Source organism: Euleptes europaea, chromosome 8 (assembly GCF_029931775.1).
Source record: "Euleptes europaea isolate rEulEur1 chromosome 8, rEulEur1.hap1, whole genome shotgun sequence".
Classification (NCBI taxonomy): Eukaryota; Metazoa; Chordata; class Lepidosauria; order Squamata; family Sphaerodactylidae; genus Euleptes; species Euleptes europaea.
The window spans coordinates 41,944,491-41,965,100 of NC_079319.1; the positions used below are offsets into that span (position 1 = coordinate 41,944,491).

The 20,610-nt window shown below is 42.7% G+C and overlaps 1 protein-coding gene across 1 annotated transcript in view; it reads left to right on the top strand.

Moving 5' to 3' along the window:
* Positions 1 to 1,147: 1,147 nt before the first annotated feature.
* Positions 1,148 to 20,610, top strand: part of NSMAF (neutral sphingomyelinase activation associated factor) — a 35,544-nt gene continuing 16,081 nt past the window's right edge. Inside the window, exons 1-12 of the mRNA XM_056854319.1 lie at positions 1,148 to 1,217; positions 10,927 to 11,016; positions 11,123 to 11,201; positions 11,295 to 11,359; positions 11,440 to 11,476; positions 12,955 to 13,005; positions 14,333 to 14,404; positions 15,031 to 15,078; positions 15,201 to 15,253; positions 16,922 to 17,051; positions 18,312 to 18,383; positions 19,776 to 19,884. Coding sequence (XP_056710297.1) covers positions 1,165 to 1,217; positions 10,927 to 11,016; positions 11,123 to 11,201; positions 11,295 to 11,359; positions 11,440 to 11,476; positions 12,955 to 13,005; positions 14,333 to 14,404; positions 15,031 to 15,078; positions 15,201 to 15,253; positions 16,922 to 17,051; positions 18,312 to 18,383; positions 19,776 to 19,884 — 859 coding nt within the window. The 5' untranslated portion in view covers positions 1,148 to 1,164. The remainder of the gene's footprint in view (positions 1,218 to 10,926; positions 11,017 to 11,122; positions 11,202 to 11,294; positions 11,360 to 11,439; positions 11,477 to 12,954; positions 13,006 to 14,332; positions 14,405 to 15,030; positions 15,079 to 15,200; positions 15,254 to 16,921; positions 17,052 to 18,311; positions 18,384 to 19,775; positions 19,885 to 20,610) is intronic.

Sequence of the window (20,610 nt, forward strand, 5' to 3'; positions counted from 1 at the left end):
TCTTCTGTTCACCATGGAAAAGTTGGACCAGATTCATAGAAAGTATGATCTTTGCTTGGCGCTTTGCTGATGCCATGATTTGCTCAGGCTCCCTTCCAAGACAACAGCAAAGCTTGTATGGGGCAGAGAAAGGAGGAGCAAGGCCTTTAGATTCTTAGGGTTGCCAAACTCCTGGGGAGGCCTGGAGTTCTCCTGGAATTACAATTCCCCCAGATGGCAGCTTCAGCGGATGGATTCTGTGGCATATAGCCTGCTGAGCTCTGTTCCCAAACTACAGCCTCCCCAGATTCTGCCCCCAAATTTCTAGAAATTTGAAATAACAGGAGCCTGGAGTGTCCATAGGCTTGCATTGGCTACATTGAAATACATTACAGCACAAAAAGAGTTGCAAAGAAAATGTGGAATGGATTTTCCAAGCAAGGTCTCTAAGACCAGATACATTACCCTGGGACTGGAATGACAGCCCCCCAAGTGGATTGACAGCCCCTGGGACTAGCACAACTGTCCCAGGGCTGGATGTGCATCTGTTCAACTACTGTGCAGGCAGACGTTCCTGCATAGGAGGCTTTTTAAATACTACTAAACGTATCTTAGCATGTAGCGTTTCGCTTAGCATAAATGGAAAGTCTATGAACACTGCATTGAGAGTTCCAGGGAATCCAGTGAAAAAGTAAAGGTCACTGTGTGCTCAGATCAGCTGCCCAAATTGTACGTTTCGGCTAAGCAGATCGTCTATTGTTTCGACCCGCCAGCCGTACCCCGCTCTCGCCCACCAACGCCTTCGCTGCCAATGCCAAGCGAACCCTAAGCGACGACGACGCTCATCAAGAAAAGACCACCCTGAACATGTGCAGAGTTACTTTCCCGTCGCCGACCACTAAACGACACACAGCGCCTCCTCGCGCGGCCCAGGGCAGAGCATATGACTGCCAGGCAGGCTTACAGAAATTAGGCTCCGGCTGCGAACCGGGACGAGGTGGGGGCGGGCGGGCAGGCCGGGGAGACGAAGATGCCCGGCCGGAGCGCAGCCTGCGCGCGGAGCGGAGCAGCCCCCGCGCTATAAATGGTGGCGGGCCTGGCGCAGAGGCCTCCGAGGATCCTCCGCCGGCAGCTGCGGCCTCTCCGCTCGGCCGCGGAGCAGAGAGCGCCGGGCGGGCCGGGCCCATGGCCTTCATTCGGAAGAGGCGGCAGGAACAGCAGCTCTACTCCAAGGAGAGGTGGGTGAAGCGCCCGAGAGCCTGCGGCAGGGCGGGGAGGGGTCTCTCGCCCCCCCCCCGCGACCCCTCCAGCCGCATGCAGGGCTCTGCCCCTCCGTGGGGCGAGGGGGGGGGGAGGTCGCGGGCAGCAGCTCCAGCTCCGTCCAGGCGCCTTCTCCCGGGGAACGGGGCGGGGGAGGATGGACGCCCCCCTGCGAAAGTAGCCCGCTTAGGTCCCCCCACTAGGCCCAATTGGCGGTTGCTAGGGAAACGGGGTGGGGCGGGCTTGCGTGGAAGGTTCGGCTGGGGTTCGTTGGTGCCCCCTCCTCCCCCCTTCTTTGTGTTTTGTTTTGCCACGTGACGAAGGCGAGCCGGCAACGCGGAAGTCGAGCGCGCCTTGCTTTGGGGCGCTGCGGCCACGTTCGCCACCGCCCGGCCTTCTGGCCTCCGGCATCCACGCTAGGCCGAAGCGGCCCAAACGCGCTTCAGGGCGCCGCCGGCCCTGTGGGCTTCGGTTTGGCGAGCCGAAGGGTGGCGGCGGCGGCGGCGTTGGGTCTTAGGTAGCGAGTTTCATTGTATTTCAGACAGTCAGGGGGTTAAATTGTTTGTAACCAAGCTGACCTGGATGGCCCAGGCGAGCCTGATCTCGTCAGATCTCAGAAGCTAAGCAGGGTCAGCCCTGGTTAGTATTTGGATGGGAGACCACCAAGGAAGTCCAGGGCTGCTGTGCAGAGGAAGGCACTGGCAAAACCACCTCTGTTAGTCTCTTGCCATGAAAACCCCAAAAAGGGGTCACCATAAGTCCGCTGCGACTTGACGGCACTCTACATACATAACCAAGCTGACCATATCAAAAGGTGATGTGACCTACAGGATGTGTCGACTAGCTATTGGTTAAACAGGACAGTTGTAAAAGTATTTGCATATTAGGAGCTTCTTTATTTTGCAAGAAGCCACCGCCATTGTATTTTAGATCTTACTATGTGAAGATGCGGCTACATATAATACCATATAAAGCCACGTGTTTCTTAAGCTATAGAAACTCCCAGCTATGAATCTGGGAAGTGATAGGAAACTTAGAATGTAGTAAGGAATTTGTTATTTTAAACTCAAGTTACCCTTCCCTGATGTTAGTAAGTAAAGTTGATTTTTGCTAAGAGAACCGACTGCAAGTCTTTATTGTGTGTGTGTGTGTGCAGCCTTAATTAGCTTCTACCGCTCATACCATTAATATTGAACGATCCATTTCCTCTGACAAGGGTATTAATTCCCATCAGGCGGTGGTGGCACCTGCGCCTCGCTGAGGGCTGGCGACGAAGCGAGGCTGGCGAGGCGGACGGCCCCACTCTGCAACTTGGCACGCGCTTAGTATCTAGGGTTGCCAGGTCCCTCTTGGCAACCGGGTGGAACCTGATGAGGGCGGGGTTTGGAGAAGAAGGGAGGGACTTCAGTGCCATCGAGTCCAGTTGCCAAACGGCCATTTCCTCCAGGTGAACTGATCTCTTATTGGCTGGAGATCAGTTGCCGTAGCAGGAGATCTCCAGCTATGACCTGGAGGTTGGAAACCATGTTAGTATCTCCTTCGTGTTTGGTTTACACGTGCAGGAGGGGAAGAGGGTGGAGTCCACGAACATGGAGAAGTAACGTAGCAAGGAGAACGCTGACCCGGCTTGCTAGTTGTACTGGTTTTCTATATGCAAGGAACTTTTTAATATACTGGAACATTTCAAAATGTTATCCTGGCTCCGTCTGCAGTGTATCATCATAGAGTTGTAAAAGGTCATACAGGCCATCTAGTCCAACCCCCTGCTTAATGCAGGATCAGCCTAGAGCAGTAGTCAGCAAACTCATTAGTCAACAGAGCCAAATATCAACAGTACAATGATTGAGATTTCTTTTGAGAGCCAAATTTCTCCGTGTTGGGGGGGGGCGGAAAGGGCGCCGGGCAGAAGCCCGCAGAGGCCTGGCCCACATCTGAAGCGGGGCTGGGGGCATGCTCGCCTGCGCCCACGTGCCCCCCCAGCCTTTTCCCACAAAGCTCCGCCCTGCCCGCGTGGCCCGCCACCTGCACTGAGCCAGGGCAGCGAGGGGCCCTGGTCCCCCTGAGGGAACGTGGCTGAGAAAACCCCCACGGGGCTCGGAGGCCAGCCCTGCTCCGGGAATTCTGCGCGGGGAGCCTGGCTCCGCAAGCGACAACCAGCGAGCGGGAAGCCGAGGCGCGCAGATTTGTCGCAGAGCTGCACTCAAGGGGCCAAAGAGCCGCATGCGGCTCGCGAGCCGCAGTTTGACAACCACTGGCCTAGAGCATCCTTGACAAGTGATTGTTCACCCTCTGCTTAAAGACTTCCAGTGAGTCGGGTTGCGAGGTCCCTCTTCGCCACCAGCAGGAGGTTTTTGGGGTGGAGCCTGAGGAGGGCGGGGTTGAGGAGGTGTGGGACTCCAATGCCATAGAGTCCAATGGCCAAAGGGGCCATTTTCTCCAGGTGAACTGATTTCTATCAGCTGGCGATCAGTTGTAATAGCAGGAGATCTCCAGCTAGTACCTGGAGGTTGGCAACCCTACCAGTGAGGGGAAGCTCGCCATCTCCCTTGGTAGCTGATTCCACTGCTGAACAACTCTTACTGTAAGAGTAGTCCAATCTATTCTACTACCTCTGTTTTTCCTCCTCATTCACCTGCAGGTGTAAATTGATCATGAAGTGGGATGTTAACTGTGTGAAGTGACTTAATTTGTAGGGGTAGCAGCCAACCTTAAATGAAACACTGGGCCAATGCCAAAAGTCAGACCAATAAATTCCTGTGCCTTCATTGCAGTCATGTTTAAATTGAGCCTGACATGGCTACCCTGCTGTTTGTTTGTGCTTATTGTATTCTAGCCTATTTCAGCAGATTTTTTTAAAGCCCACAAGAGACTTTTGGAGGTATGTAATGCTCTAGTATGTGACTTAATTTTGGTTATGTGACTTTAATTTGTGCTTGGCTTAGGGTTCGATATCAGGGATTGAAGCAGAGACAGGCAAAAATGCATTTAAATGTGTACATAGTGCATTTCCTTGACTGCAGCCTGTCTACAACTTTGGGGTTAAAGATCAGGATGACCGGGCAGAAATTTTAGCTTCGGGGAAGTCTTGTTCTGCATTCCCCACCCCCACCCCTCCAAAAGTGTTGTAATTATATGTGTTCCTCTCCATAGAGTACCTTTGTGTGTAGACTGCCTTGACCTTCCAGCTGGAATGCGTCTGAGAAACTGCCCTCATTCCTGCCCATCTGAGTAATTGTAATGAGAGTAGCCTTAAAGAAAGAGTGAGATGCAGAAGTTACATGTCTATAACTGTACAGATACTGTTTCTGATGCAAGAAGAAAACCTCTGCATATCGGGCGTGACTTCAAGCAGGTCACATGGGGATGAGGCAGTGCAGATAGATGGTTGAGGAACAGCAGCTATGGATGAGGCTAACTAGGCTGAAAAGTGAATTAACGGCAAGTCATTGGGGATTGTTTTTTTTTTTAGCATTCATATTACAAGCAGGTGTGTTGCTGATAATATTTGGTTTGCTTAGTGTTCTCCCAGTTTCGGCATAAAATCCCCTTAACCACTTTCACAAATATAACAATCTGATGGGATAACTAACCTCTTATACTAAAAAGAACAAGGAGGTTCTTGTCAGCTTTTAATCTTTAAAACAAAAGGTGTTTGATGCCTGATAATGGAAGTTCTTACATGGTTCAAGATTTTTCTGGGTACGGGGAACTAGTTATTCCTGGCCCAGTTCACTTTGGAAGATTTTTGGAGTTATTTTGAATTCATAATAAGGCTTAAGCTATATGCATCTGTCTTCATCTTTCTTCAAAATCAAGAGCTTTGGATAAAGGGCATGAGCCAATGTAGCCCAACATGTGCCGCTATTTTGTAATTTTCATTCATTTCAGTGAGAAGTGTACTTGCCCTTGGAAACAAATGAACACATGAAGCTGCCTTATACTGAATCGGACCCTTGGTCCATCAAAGTCAGTATTGCCTACTCAGACTGGCAGCAGCTCTCTGGGGTCTCAGGTAGAGGTCTTTCACATCGGCTGCTTGCCTAGTCCCTTTAACTGGAGATGCCGGGGACTGAACCTGGGACCTTCTGCCTGCCAAGCAGATGCTCTACCGCTGAGCCACAGCCTCTCCCAGAAAACAAAAAGTCCTGATGTGTTGTCCTTTAATTGTTAATTGGCACTGCATAGCTGTCTGCTGTGTTAAAAGACAATCTGAACTTGTGATAATTCACAAAACCGTACACTTCTGGTGTATACACTTCTGGGCCTCAGCTAACTCACATCCAGTCCCACAGACTTTCTTGTAAACTTTGACTTTAGTACATCTTAATCAGCAACTTACAAATAAATGTAGATGATCAAATACTTAGCCGTTGAAGCAGTATAATGAAACTTTGAACAAACAGAAATGGGATAGATGAGGTGAAAAGCTCACAATGCTGGAGTGTGGGCCTTTCCTCTCCTGTTTAGACTTGTTGTCCTCTGAAGAATAAGAACCCTGTTTAGAAGCAGACAATATGGCCTCATCAATTGATGACAGATACACTGAGAGGAAATTAAGTAGCTGTAAATACAGAAACTAGAGGGAAATATAGCAACATAATTTCCAATTAGGATAAAGACAACATGGCCAGTAAGACTTGCTGGTCACCTTATAGTTTCTAGATGTTTTCGTCTCATTGTGTGGTCACAAGGTAGATTATTTCTGCTACTTTATTTATTTATTTATTTTGAAGAATCAGAAATTAAAAAAACAAACACACACCTCGAACATAGTACCAGCAACTGCTGTGCTATAAAATGCTTCACGTGCCTGTACATGGGTTTTAGGGAGAGGCACACTAATTGCTCTTTTAATGCAATATCACAAGTATTTAGAACTGGGGATATAAATAAATCTATTAACCCGGTGTTAACTATCTCTGAATGTTGTCCTCCTGTACATGGATTTGGTTCTGGTTGTTTTCATTTTGTTGACTAATGGCCAAGTAGTAATTCTTGCTGTCGTTCGGAACTAGAAAAGCTTTAAAATTAGCTGGAAATGCTAAAATTGATGGATTTAATGTTTGTTTCTGAGTTTTGTTTTAAATAACATTTTTTAAAAAATGTGCATTCCCATAGAGCTTTAGCATTTGTGTAATACCATGAATCAAAGTTTAATTGGCAAAACATCTATGCAGAAGCCAAGCTGTAGAAACACATTGTGGTAGATACAATAAATATTTTACCTGGGCTGCCATTGCAGGGTTGGAGCAAAAGAATCATAAGCAAACAAAGCTAGCTGTGAAGAGTGTTCCTCAAATGCTTGTGCAAGAGCTTTGCATTGTGGTAAAATAAGTTCTTTGGCGGTTTTACATGCTTGTTCCTGTCACATACTATTTTTGGATGTGGTTTCACTTTTTTGTTCTGCAACAGTGTAATATGATGTGTAAAACAGCTGTTCCCTTAGCTGAAGTTTCCTTCCATGTGTGGAATGATGCCTTTGGCCCCGGCCTCTAGTCTCCTGTGTTTGCCTGTTTTTCTAGAGATCTAAATCTCAGAACTGAAGGCTAGCGCTGATATTATGGTTTGACCTCTTTTCTTGCATTATTTCAGAATGTCTAAGCTAAGCACAGGTATCTCATGCTACAAAGAAATACAGTCGTGTGTAGTCACTACATGCACACATCCTCACTAGCAGGCACGCAGGCTCAGCTTTGGACTTTTTGAGCAAGTAGATTCCTTTGAAATGTAGTATTGGAGGAGAGTGTTACGGATACCCTGGACTGTCAAAAAACCCAAAAACAAATCAGTGGGTCAAATCAAGCCTGAACTGACCCTAAAAGTTAAAATGACTAAACTAAGGCTATCATATTTTGGTCACGTTATGAGAAGACAAGAGTCACTGGAAAGACAATCATGCTAGGAAAAGTTGAGGGCAGCAGGAAAAGAGGAAGATGCAACAAGAGATGGATTGACTCAATAAAGGAAGCCACAGCCCTCAATTTGCAAGATCTGAGCAAGGCTGACAAAGATAGGACATTGATTTATAGGGTCACCATGAGTCAGAAGCGACTTGACAGCACTTAGCACACACATGAAAAGAGGAAGTGCACGTCATATCCTCTGCCTTAGTTGTCCTCATATGGTTTTTCTCATTGAATTTACTCTTCTGATAAAAGGCGAGTAGAGGACAAGAATTAATTAACCTGATGGTGCTAAACTAATCATTATTAGGTCCTAAAGAATGGTGTACAGTACAGGCAGAGAATCACCAAGTATATCTGTGTGGTAAAATTCTTACCCTCCTTCGAATGCCCTATCAGATAACTGAAGAAATTATTCAGCATCATGTACCTGAAGCTCTAAAGGACCAATTCATTCAGCCAATTGAATGGTCACCCACAGATGACAAGCAATTATGATTTCTGCTTCTCTTAATGAGTACACTATTCAGGTCCAGGAGAATTATTCATAACTGCCCTGGTGTTGCCTTTTTGTGTAACAGAACTCTCATGAGAGTAGCATTGAGCATGTATAATCACTACAGTTGCATGGCCTGGCAACTGGCGGGAGATGGGGTGTCAATCTTTGTCAGTGTGCGATGATGTCACTTCCGGTGCTACCCAGAAGCAGGGCAATGCTCTAGCACTTGCCGTGAGTACTGGAGCAGTGCCCTGGTGCGATGCCAGCACCTACAGATTGTGCTGGAACTGATGTTATCATGCAGTGACAAAGATCCTCTCTCCCTCCCTGTTTTGCCAGCCTGCTTCTGCCTATTGGCCAGATGAGTGTCAGTGGGCATCGAAAAGAGTTACTGGGAGCTTGCCTGCTATTAGCGGGCACCTGGTAAACCTAATAATCAGTTCCCCACTCAGTATACTGATAGTTTTGGATCTCCAAAATGATCAAACTGTTGTGAAACCAAATTACTTGGATTGAAGCCAGTGGGGGCAAAAAAAACATTTCAGTGTGATCCAATTCCAGTTGTACATGCTTAGAGCCATGGCTTAAACTTCATTTTAACCCAGGTGATGAATCTCTGTTGAGGTTTGGTCTGTGGCCCATATACTGATCCCTAGATGTGTAACTGAGCAGCACAAAGAAGCCTCTGGGAGCCTAATACGAATCAGTTCTGCATTATTGGCTGGAGATGAGTAATTAACCCTTTCACCCTGTACTATTTCCCCGATTGGAAATGTCCCCCTTGCTGCTTAAAGTCCCAGGGGTTTAAAGCAGCCCAGAAGGTCTACTGCCAGTTGGAGAGATGGTGTGGAAGAGAGAATTAACTTTCCCATGATGTGGCCCTGATCCGTGTTACCCCTCTCCCCATTTCACCTTTGCTTTGATAAATGGCCGATATAGATGCTACTGCTGTTTAGCATTAAATGGTAAAGAGGTGTAGGCACTGTTTGTCCAAATTAAGCTATCAGAGTTTTGACACAATTCAGCTCTCTACAATATCTGATGTGGTAAATTTACTTTTTCTTAATCTTGCATGCATACAGTGATTTTCTTCTCCAATAACTATTTGTATCACCATCAACTGTTTTCAGATTTTCTTGACTGTTCTTAATTGCAGTGTCCTTTTATAAATATTATATATTGCTGGGTGTTACCTGTAGATGAAAGAAACTGTTGAAGATCTTAATTAAACTTCTGCTGAAAGGAAGGGTGAGATATTAGTGTATGCTTAAGAATCTAGGTGCTAATTTTGCCTGCCCAGTTAATGGTATGATGGCACTTAGAATTAATTTCCCTAGAATCGATTGATAGAAGAGAACTGGCCACATACTGCAACTTGAAATTTACTTATTCAAAACAATTCTGTGCTGCTTTCCCACCCAATTCAGGGTCCCCAGGGCAGCAAACATTAACATGTATTGCAAACATTATTTACTTAATTTACAACCCACCCTTCTTCCCAGTGGGGACCCAAACCAGCTTACTTTGTTTTCTGCTCCTTCATTTATCCTCACATAAATTCCCTGCGAGGTAGGTTAGGCTGAGGGTGTGACTGGCCTAAGGTTATCTGGCAAGCTTCCAAGGCAGAGTGGGGATTTGAACCTACGTCTCCTAATCCTACACGCTAAATCACTACATCACTCTAGCTGTACAGCATTTAAAAAAGTTTTCAGAACAAATATGTAAAAGAATTAAAAAGCAAATAAGCACACAAACGGAGTAGGGCTAATAAGAGTTAGTGAAGAAACACCAGACAAAACTCTATCAATCTGGGAAATTCCTAGAGCATTTGCTGCAATGCTGTGACATCAGTTCTAGAAACATAACCGGAAGGGACGTAACAGTGTTGTATGCTGCAGTGTCACCATGCCCCACCACCAAAGGCTTATGGGGGTTGCTGGCACATGGCTAGTTATGGCGTACAAAAGTACAGCTTTTGAGGGTTAAAGGACAGAAGAATTGCACTTCCTTCACTTTAAGAATTCACTAAAAATATAACTTCAAATGAATTTAGAAGTAGACACATTTGTGAAAGAAAATTCAGTGATGGTAAGTATTTATGTAATACCATTGTTTTTGTATAGCATACTCAAGGGAGATCAGGTCATGCCTACATAGTTATAATCTTGAAAAGGCATTTACATTAAAATGGGGGGGGTGATATGATTTTTGTCTTGTTTTAACATAGGGAGAATAGGAGCTGTATGTATACTTGGAGGAAATAGGATACAGTGGAATACTGGTAGAAATGGATACTTAGACATGGAGACCTTCTGGAGTTGGGAGCTATGAGTTTGCTCCAAATAGATATGCCCTCATTTTATAAGTTTTGACTACCTGTTGTTGATAAATGGTGGGAATCAATGGCAGGCTGTCATAAAGCCTGCATGTAACTGTGGACCTCTAAAAAGTGTTAATCTTTTCATGCCCTTCAAGAAGCTTTGAAATCCTGTTGTGTAGGATCCAATTGTTTCCTGGTGCCTGTATTTGACTGGCCTCTCTTCCCTTTCCCCGATAAAACAGTGGTGCGCTCTGAACTAAAAAGACAGTGGGGTTGTGTAGCAAGTAAGATAAGAGTCTATAAACACGTTGTTAAGGGTTATCAATGTGGATATAGAGAACATTGATGCTGACATAAAACAGCCTTGTGCTCTGTTGGATTGGACTATTTGTGGCACTGGAGTATGGTATTTTCAAGGGCAGACTTTAATATATGGGAACTCTACTGTCTGTTAAAAAATGCTGACCAGTCATGGCTTCCAAGCTAGAGGTAGCAGAAGGTATCTCTTTTAGAATTGAAGGCTGACTTTTTTTTCCCAATGTTAACCTGATATGTTTTATACAATAAATTTCTTAGTTCTAGTTGAATGTGAAAAGGAGAACATAGAACCATTACCAAATAGTAATTCTGAATGGGTTGGGTGGTGAGAATTTAGTGCGGCCCCATTTTTATTTTTAATCTAGCTCCTTGTGAATAATACATCTGGACTTTGAACAGGCTGTTTTGGGGAAGTGAGCTGAAATATTTTAACACATGACAGCAACATCATGTAGATGGCAGGTGTGATGTGCAACTGTTAGCCAGAGTTGTGGCTGACCTCTCACCCTCTTTAGGTGATTAAGTATTCTCAAAGGGTTCTGGTAAAATGTAATGTAGTTCTGTCGTGGAGATTATGTATAGTAGTGCCATGACAGAATTCATTCTTTTTCCTCTTTCTTTAAAAAAAATTACTTTTCTTCTTTTAGGTTCTCCTTGTTGCTCCTTAATCTCGAAGAATACTACTTTGAACAGCATACTGTGAATCATGTTCTGAAGAAAAATGCCGCAGATAGAAGGTATTACCACCACATCCTTATAACTGAGATTTCTCTGGAGGTATTATGATTTTGCCTCAATTTTAAATCCTGCAATGATCTTTTTTTTGTTTCCCTGAAATCTAAGGAAAGTCAGAGGATCATTGAAAATCTGCTCAAAATCTGTGATATTTGAACCTGATGAAATAAGCCAGCCCATTATTAAGGTAAGTAATTTAGTGACCAATACCAGAATACAATAGCCTATTTCTTTTAGAGGGGAAAAAGAAAACTATTATTATTTCTGTAAATTCATACAGATACCTCTGAGAGACTGTATTAAAATAGAAGCACCCGAAGACAATGGAAGTAACCCGTTTACAGGGTATGTAATCTTGACTCTATCCATGTGCTTTGTCTTTATTTTTATTAGTGCAATAACTGTTTTTCAAATTTCTCTTTTAGGGGAACTCCTGGAACAATTTCTATTACATCAAATCAGGTAAGAGGTGCATACGCCAGCTTCTAGCTTTAAAATATTACAAATACTCATTTATATGGTGGGAACAATGTCATGGATCTATTAGCTTTTCCACTGGTGCAAGAGGAAGCAGAGATGATCTTGCTCAGTTCTTCCCCTCACTGCAACCCCTGTCCTGCATAGCTTCTTGTACACACAGATCCCACAATTGCCAGCATAGCCTTTTGGTGGCTCAACCAAGTTGTCTCTTGCTGTTGATGAATTTTAACACTAGATATATCTCTGGTTAGAGGTTTCTTATGATACTGTTGAAGTGAGTTCTGGAAACATATACTATTAAAGTAGACGTGCGCATTTAGAATTTGTGAACTTGAAATCTTTTAATACTATGGTAGTATTAGGCGCAAAGGTAGTAGAAGAAATTAGTATGCCATGAATTGTTCAATTAGTTCTACTTTAATAAGGGGGAATAACATTTTACACCATTATCTCTTAAAATGGGACAATGAATGTGCTGTTCTTGCTCAGCTATGGGTTTTTCTTCCACTTGGTTATTTAATTTGCATCATTAAGCTTTTTAAAATTATACTGAGTGTGTTTGAAGTATTCTTTAAAAAGTCACAGGAACATTAAAGAGGAGAGAAAAGAAAACACTACTTCAGGTTCACTCTCTTTGGGTAACCGAGGCAGCAAAAAGCAGCATTCCACTGAACCCTAGCACAGGAGGATATTAGTGGGGTTCGGCACAACTTTGTGTAGAAAATAAATAAATGCAGTGTTATGAACAGTAAAATAGAACAATTTGTAGTATACTGTGGTGACCAAGTCTATATAAGGCAAGAACCTAGACCAATGTGAATGACAAAGATGGGGTAACCCAAGTTTGGGTAGATTAGTACAGGAGAAAGCAATGGGACTCTTGCAATAGAAGACTTTTAAAATTCATTTAATGCCAAAAGAAATTCTCAATATTTAAAGGTTTCTCATGTTCTGATGTGCAGTAGTGCAAATGTCAATACATATGTTGATTGCATTTGGCCCTGCGGAACTGATTACAGTGTTCGGATTTTTTATGTTGGGAGGCAGCACGGCTGTGTTGCCTCCAAAGACTGGTGCAGGCATTCCTCTCAGGAATGCACTGAAAGAGACCTAAATTTTGAGGTAGTTCTAGAGCAAGCATGGTAGACTTCAAAGCTGTTCCTTGCACATTTGAAGTGCTATAGGTATATAATACATAGCTTCCTCCCTTCTGCTCATTCTTGTTTCTACATTTGCTTTCCCCCAATAAGCCCTCCTGTATCTCTAGGTGCCCAACAAAACCCAAATGCAAAATGCAAAAACCTCTTACCAAAGCATATTCTGAATATCTATGTATCTAGTATTGCTCATACAGCTATAGCCTTGAGCAGAAAATAAAGAAATAAAATAATGCCTTGATCTTAGTAGAATACTTAGTATTCTTCTTCTGGTATTCTGAATAATTGATCCTTCCTTCCTAGGCTTTTCTCACTAAAGAGCAAAACATTATTGCACCCTTTAAAACAGAAAGAGTAAGTATTTGTTGTTCTTGTCTTGAGCATCTAAATTTCATGAAGCCTTTTTTCTCATTCCTGAGAGAGTGTTTATTGGTGAATTACCTGGGGAACAAAATTAACAGAAAGGAAGAAGATTGTGATTGACAGCGAAGGCTAATGCATATCATTGGCAGAATTTACCTTGATGCAGACTTTAATATTTTCATGAAACGACTTGTGTGATGCATTTAAAAAAAAAAAACTCTCAGAGCTCCATATGGAAAGACCTCTGGAAACTTGGTCAAGGAATGCATTTGTTTGGTTTGCTAAATGTAAAAACTATGGCAATAAAAGAACAAATTCTGCTGAACCAAAATTGCACTCAGATTTTAAGTTTGACTCCCTGATAGAAATGGAAGGCACAAGGTGGGGTGGGGGGGTTATCGTTCCCGTAAATCTGTCATGGGTCATTTATGCATAGTCGCTTTGCCCTCCTTTATTCCCTGTTTCAGCCTGGATCAAATTTTTCAGTGTACATGTTACCTCATTCCTTGGAAGCTCAACACTGTTTCAATGCAAAATTAACCCAGCTTTTCCCATTCTTTTTCTGGCCCGAATTAAACTGTTCATCCTGGCTCATTCCGGAGTCACAGAGCATGCATACTCTGTTCTCAGGTTGAGCTTCGCCCCACCCTTTTCCAAACCCCTCTTCAAGGCAGCATGCAGATAGCCAAACAGGGCAAGCACAGAAGATTGGCTTCTCTCACAGCAAATCACAAGTAGTGTGTAAAGAAGCAGGGATTCAAGTGTTTCCTGCTACCTCGGAGCTCTTTCTGAGCAAAAGAAAGGCTTTTTTAAAATGAGGCTTGGATTTTCTCCCCTCCTTCTTTCAGATTGCTCTTTTTTTTTTGCTCTTAAAATGCTTTTTTATGTGGCAGTTGGGTCTGGGGAGAAGGAAATCATCTCTCGGTGAGTACTGCTAAGTCAGCCAATTACAGAGCAGCATTTAAAGGTGTGGGACTTGATTTGAACTTGGGAGACTGCTTTTCTGTATTCATGTATTCAGTTTCGTCCCTGATCATTCCAGCCAATGTATACAGTTTCCCCCAACCCGGGTTACTTTGATCCTGGCTGAAATGGGGAAGGTTAAAGCAACCATGCATAACTGACCATGGTGTTCCCACCCCGCAAATCCTTTTTTTGAAGATGAACTGAACTACAGAGTAAGAACTGTTATTGGTGGCCAAAGGTTTTGAACATATATTTTGTCTAAAAAATATGGAAGGGCTTGTGACTCCTGGATTCCAGCCTAATTTAAAATGGCTTCTCTGTGTGTGTCTTTCTCTCTCTTTCTTTTTCTCAGGGTAAAATGGAATATGTGTTTGAACTGGATGTTCCTGGAAAGGTTGAAGATGTTTTACAAACCCTTCACCAGGTGTGAATATGCTTTTGACAGTATCACCAATGGCTGTAGCACATACTTTTGTCATTTGCTATGAAGAGATTAAATGTTTGACTATGAAGAGATTTTAAGCAAATATCTGGAGCAGCTTTCTATTCAGAATGCAAATAGTCTTCCTTCTGCAGTTAGCAGACATCCTTTTTCTTGCAGAAATATTTTGTAAAATGGCACTAGTCAAATGCATCATAAACCCTGTCGAATGCATCATAAACCCTATCAAAACAGAAGCAAGAACTGTTATACTGGTCGTAAAAAGTCTTGTGTAGGAGATATAGATGATAGCCCTATTCTGATTTCTTATGAAAGTTTTGATAAGAAAACCTGTGCTCTGTGTTAGAGTTAATGGCAAATCTCAGGTAACAACTGCCCAATTGTGCAATCCCAAGAAGAGTTATTCCAGTGTAAGCCTTTTGATTTCAAGGGGGCTTAGGTTAGGATAAATCTGTAGTGGATTTCACAGTAAACCATGCAAGGGACAGCCTAGCCAGTTAGAGGGGGAGATTATGTGTGCATGTTGCTTAGATACAGGACTCTGTGGACCTTTATATGTATCTCTATGATCTTCCAAACTAAAGCGGCCTGCTTCTGTTTTTAAACAGTTGTATAGAGCGTCTCAGCTGGACAAGCTGGGAGACCAGGCTGCTATGGTAAATATATTAAAACACTATAAATGATTGCTTTTTTTGTGAGAGTTGAACTATATTAAAAATATAGCACACATTGTTATATTAAAAATATAACACACACACACATTGTTTTTCAAATCTAGATAACTGCTATATTGCAATCGCTTTTGGCCAGGGCATCGTTTGACAAGAACAGGTACGTCTGTTACTATAACAGTTCATTTTAGAGAACCCCTTCTGCTCTTAAACGAAATGAAGTGTAAGACGATGCTCAGGGTAGAAGGCAAAAAATGTTCTCAGAATCAAGACCATTGTGCTGGATCTGGAGTCCCTCTACTCCCTTCCTTCTGAAGCCTCTCAAATTGGATGCCGCCCTGTTCTGGAAGCACAACTGACCATAGGGGGCCATTTTTTGAGTAGCACAAAAGTCTGGACAGGAAGGTAGCTGTAGAAAGATCTGTGTGCCGTTGAGTGGAGCTCCATTGGATCCAACCATAGTCTGTTCTCCTCAGTGCTTCCCTAGTCCATTACACCCAAATGTTTTTTCTTCTAGCTTTAAAGATTTATATGTGTCTCTCCCCCCCCCCCCCGCCAGTGTTCTAGAGAAATAGAATGATGTGCTGCTAAGTTTGGGAGTCATATTTCACTTATTGAATATAGAGACAATGTCTAAAGATGTCTGAAAGTGAGATTTGACATCTTAGCACAACAATTCATTCTTCAGGAATGACAAATTCTAATCCCTTTGTGAAAATGTGTCCCCAGTCTTGGTCAATTAACGCTGTCTAAATAAGTGTTCCATTTATCCCGATAGATTTTACAGTCAGTATGCAAATGAGAGAAAATCTAATAAAGATGGTATATATGTGGTATATAACCCCACTTAGACTAAGTAAAATCCATAAATCAGAAAACGACAGCTGTTGGTACTGTGATAGAAAACAAGCAGATTTTACACACGTGGAAATGTGAGAGCTATATCATTTTGTTCTGAAATAGTGAAATGTCTAACGGTTGGAATGGAAGTTGATATTCCATGTAAACCCGAGATATTCTTGTTAAATCTGGTACCTAATCTAGCTAAAGATCAACTTTGTATGGTGTTATATATGATAATTGTGGCTAGAACAACCTTTGCCAGTCACTGGAAACAAAAATAAACTCCAAAGATAGAGGAATGGCTGGTTAAAGTTAAAGAAATATATATTTTAATTAAGCTAACAACATATCAGAAAAACAGATACAATAAGATTGGATGCGGTATGGTCACATATAACAAGTAAAATAGAGAATTTCATAAATAAGGGCGGGAAAGAGGAATGCGTTGCGCTCAGTCAGGACGTAATGATGAATATGAAGACATGGAAATAAGCTGTAGCATGGGAGACTTGACCTTATTTTATTATGTGTGTGTGTATACATACCGTATATAGTATTTTAAATTACGAAGACTGTCAGTAATTCTGCTTTTTTTTAGTTGTTATTGTTATTGGGTTTTTTCTAATTAAAAAAAAAGGAATGACAAGTTCGCTGCCTTGCCTTTTCCCTTAACATTTTATGGAGTTGCTCATCCGGTTCTAATTTGTTTTTGAGTTTTGTTTTGCAAAGGTGTCATTTATAAATTAACTGAAATCCGCTTTGGTATGCCCTAATCAGTTGAGAATTCATGCACACGCTAGTTATTGTGGAATAAATTTTGTTTAGTGGCAACAGAAAATACAAGTTTGAGAAACTCGGAGTATATTTAGAGGTGTGCCAGAAGTTCCTGTTACTTGTGCTTCAGACAGGGATGAACAAGGTGGCTGACTGTTATATAGAATCATGTACTTACAAAATAACTCAGTATTTGTGTTACTTTTTGTAGATTTCAGAATGTTTCTGAAACATTGCATATGGAATGTAAAGCTGAAATGGTTACTCCACTGGTGACTAACCCGGGGCATGTATGCATCACTGACGCAAACTTGTATTTCCAGCCTCTTAATGGCTACCCTGTAAGTAACCTGCTGATCTAATTTTCTACCCCTCTGGTCTTGGGGATAGTTTAGACAGTAATTTGCTTATGGTTAAAAGGCCTTTTGTGAGCTGCTTCTCTTGAACCACATAAAAATGGATAAAGGGCAAGCTTAGCTAATCTCTAGTTTACCTTCTGTGGGAGCTGGTGAACTTTTCTTTCTGCTTTTTGTAGGAAGAATGTCATGTATTGGAATTCAGATTTGCATGTTGTAAAATGACTTTCAGAAACAATCAAAGATATTTTTTGGGGGAATGGTATTGAAATGGTATTGAGAGAGATGATTTAAAGCACCTCCATGGGGGTTTTTTGCCTGAAATTTGAATGGTACTGGTGTTCATAGCGTTTTATAGGTTTGTATTTTATGAGTTTTGCCACCTTATGTCTGCAAAACGGAGAGGTGACATTTAAATTAAATCTCTGGTACAATGCAAGGCTAGCTTTCTTGTATGCTATGGAAGCACAGTAACACATGAGTGAGTTGTCAAAATTAATGTCTTTTTCTATACAAATGTTAATAAAATATGTAATGTAATCTAAATCATATTTTTTAATCCTTGTTGGCATTTCTAATATGCAAGTTAGAGGCCTGCAAGAATTTGGGGAGGAATTAAAGATTTTGATATCTGAACTCTTCTTCCTGGATTCTTTAAGCCTTCAGGAGTTGGCGAGCCTGGCTTCCACTCCCATCTTTTCTCCCTTTAATTACTCTCAACTGCTTTCAACATCAAGGCTGCATCAGGCTGCTTTGTGGAGATTAGTAATTACCTGATGCAAATCCTGTAGAACTAGTATAGTGTGATTTTTAAAAACTTAACAATTTAGGGTTTTTTTTACATGTAAACATTGACACCCAATATCAATAGCAACCTAGGAGAAAGTTACAGATTTTGCATATAGTTTATGTGGGAAAATGATGGTATTGCATGGTGTATATTATATAATTGTTAAAACATTTATAGGGCTGGAACAAGGATTTCTGGCATTCAAGGTGGTGATCACCCCACACACACACACACACACACACACACACACACTTACTTTCCTCCTCCCCACCACAGCAGGGTGCTGTGAGGAAACCATGGCCCAGCTTACAACATAAAAGACAAAATCATAAAACCATTAAAATTAACAACCACTAAAAATCAGCCAATAAAAACCAGAAGCATAAAATCTTATGAGAATCAAAGCTAATAGAAACATCTCTGGTAAGTCTTGTATAACTTTTCTTGTTGTACAGAAACCTGTAGTTCAAGTGACGCTGCACAGTGTCAGACGCATCTATAAAAGAAGACATGGCCTGTTGCCATTGGTAAGTTCCTGATGTTTGTGTGTGTTTCTTGGTTCTCAGATGCATTCTGTGCATACTTCCGTGCATAAGATTGCCAGATAAAATTGCTCAGTGGCTGGATCCAAAGTACTACAAAGGAAGGTACAGCCTCCTCCCCCTCCCCGAGCCCACTGAACTCCCCAGAGCTGGGGGTTGGGGAGCCCACATAAACACTTTGAAGTCAGGGGCTGCAGTGGGAAGGGGAAGCTGCAAAATTGCCCCTCTCCCCGAAGATAAGTTCCATTATGCTTGTAGAGCACCCACATTTGGATCTAACTCAGTGTTCCTTTCTGCTTTCCAAAATGATTGTCAAACTGTCATAAACGTTTCTGCTTGGCATGCAGAAGGTCCCAGGTTCAATCCCCGGCATCTCCAGTTAAAGGGACCAGGCAAGTAGGTGATGTGAAAGACCTCTTCCTGAGACCCTGGAGAGCCGCTGCCGGTCAGAGTAGACAGTACTGACTTTGATGGACCAAGGGTCTGATTCAATATAAGGCAGCTTCATGTGTTCAGATTACGTGGTCGGCAGTGGCTCAGTAGCATAAAGTGATATTAAGTGACATTGGGATAGCGCAACAGGTGGTGGCATAGCAGGACCTCTCATCCTGAAGAGCTAATTTTGAAATTGCAGAATGCGGTTGTGTTGAAACAGTAATATGTGTATTGCACAGTTTGTGGGGAAAAAACTAGAACAGTTTTCCTGGAAGGGACAGCTTCATGGTAAAGGCAAATAGATTAAAATAACTTTCTTTGCTGTAACTTGCTTTGGTGTGATGAAAAGTGATAGTATGGTGAAAGATTTGTTGTCTGATGATTGGTTATCCAGACCCTTCCATTAACCTGAGTCACCTAGAGAGCAAGCTTCTCCCCCTCAGCCACCGTTCTCCTGCATTGTACATGTTCCTCACTCATGCCACCCCAGCGATCGCTGGACTTCCTACAGCCAGTGCTGACACTGTCCTCAGGTGCCTCCTTTCTCCCTCAGTTGTTCTCAAACCATCAGGGTCCCGCTCTACTGGCAGACTCCTGTTCAGCTGGACTGCTTGTCAGCCTTCTGCATAGTATGGCTTGGGGCGAGGGGAAGTGTCCCACCAGGCATGGGGGCATTGGTTATGCATTACAATTGGGATGGGGCTTGGTCACTGTAGATTCCTCTGGACAGGGAGTAGGGCAGAACAATAAGCTTGAGTATTTGGTACATATCTAGTAACCCCCATTCCCTATATTGGGTAATGAAGCTTTTACTGTATGGTGTTACCAGATTAGTTGTGGAGGTAGCAAAGTGCATTGGATATTTGTGCCCAAAGAACATTGCTTTGCTACTTTGCCACTGAGCTTTATGACTCACCTGTTTGCCCCTCTTAAATTTTCAAGGGTCTCGAAGTATTTTGCACAGAGGATGATCTTTGCTCAGATATCTATTTGAAGTTCTACCACACTAAAGATCGAGATGATGTCTATTTCTACGTGGCAACATATTTAGGTATAAGTAACTGATTTTTTTGTATAACTGATATGTGTATGGCAGACTGTTTCTTGCAATTTTCATATCAATACAGAAATTAATGGAAAGGTATTTTGAAAGGAAGGTTAAGTTGCACTGAAATAGGCATTCATAATAGAACTGGGCATAACTACTTAAGATATAGGAGTTGTTTTTGTTATGGAGAGACTTTCTGTGGGAAATCTCGAATCACTGTGAGAAAGCAATCCAAGGGTTAGACATGAATAAGTCCAAATGCCAAGTCAGGTATGCGCTGAGAGTTGTGTTCTGACCCTTGCTATATTTTATTAGTATCAGTTCTCTTGCTTCTTCCTTCTCTGTCTGGCGATACATGTGGTTGTAGCCTCACTGCTTTCTCTATGCCTGTCTCTGTGATGGACAGTTTTCTGAGGTATCTATAAGTGCCTTCCCTCCTCTCCCATGTTGGCCTCAGTAGCAGTGGGTAAAGGGGGGTTTATTGAAGATTTTTCTCCTCCTTGCCTTAACTAATTTGCCTCCAAAGCGCCAAGTCTTGGCAGGACCTTTTTAAAGCCTGTCACATAAGCAAAAGTGCCTTGGATCTCACAAGAATTCAAGTGGCAACACCACTTCCCAACAATACCAGCATTGCTTTCTGCAATCTGTGTTGTGCTGTTGCTGTCCTCCTGCTGCCATCGCACCTCAGGACATGCTGCGTTAAAAAGGTAAAGGTCCCCTGTGCAAGCA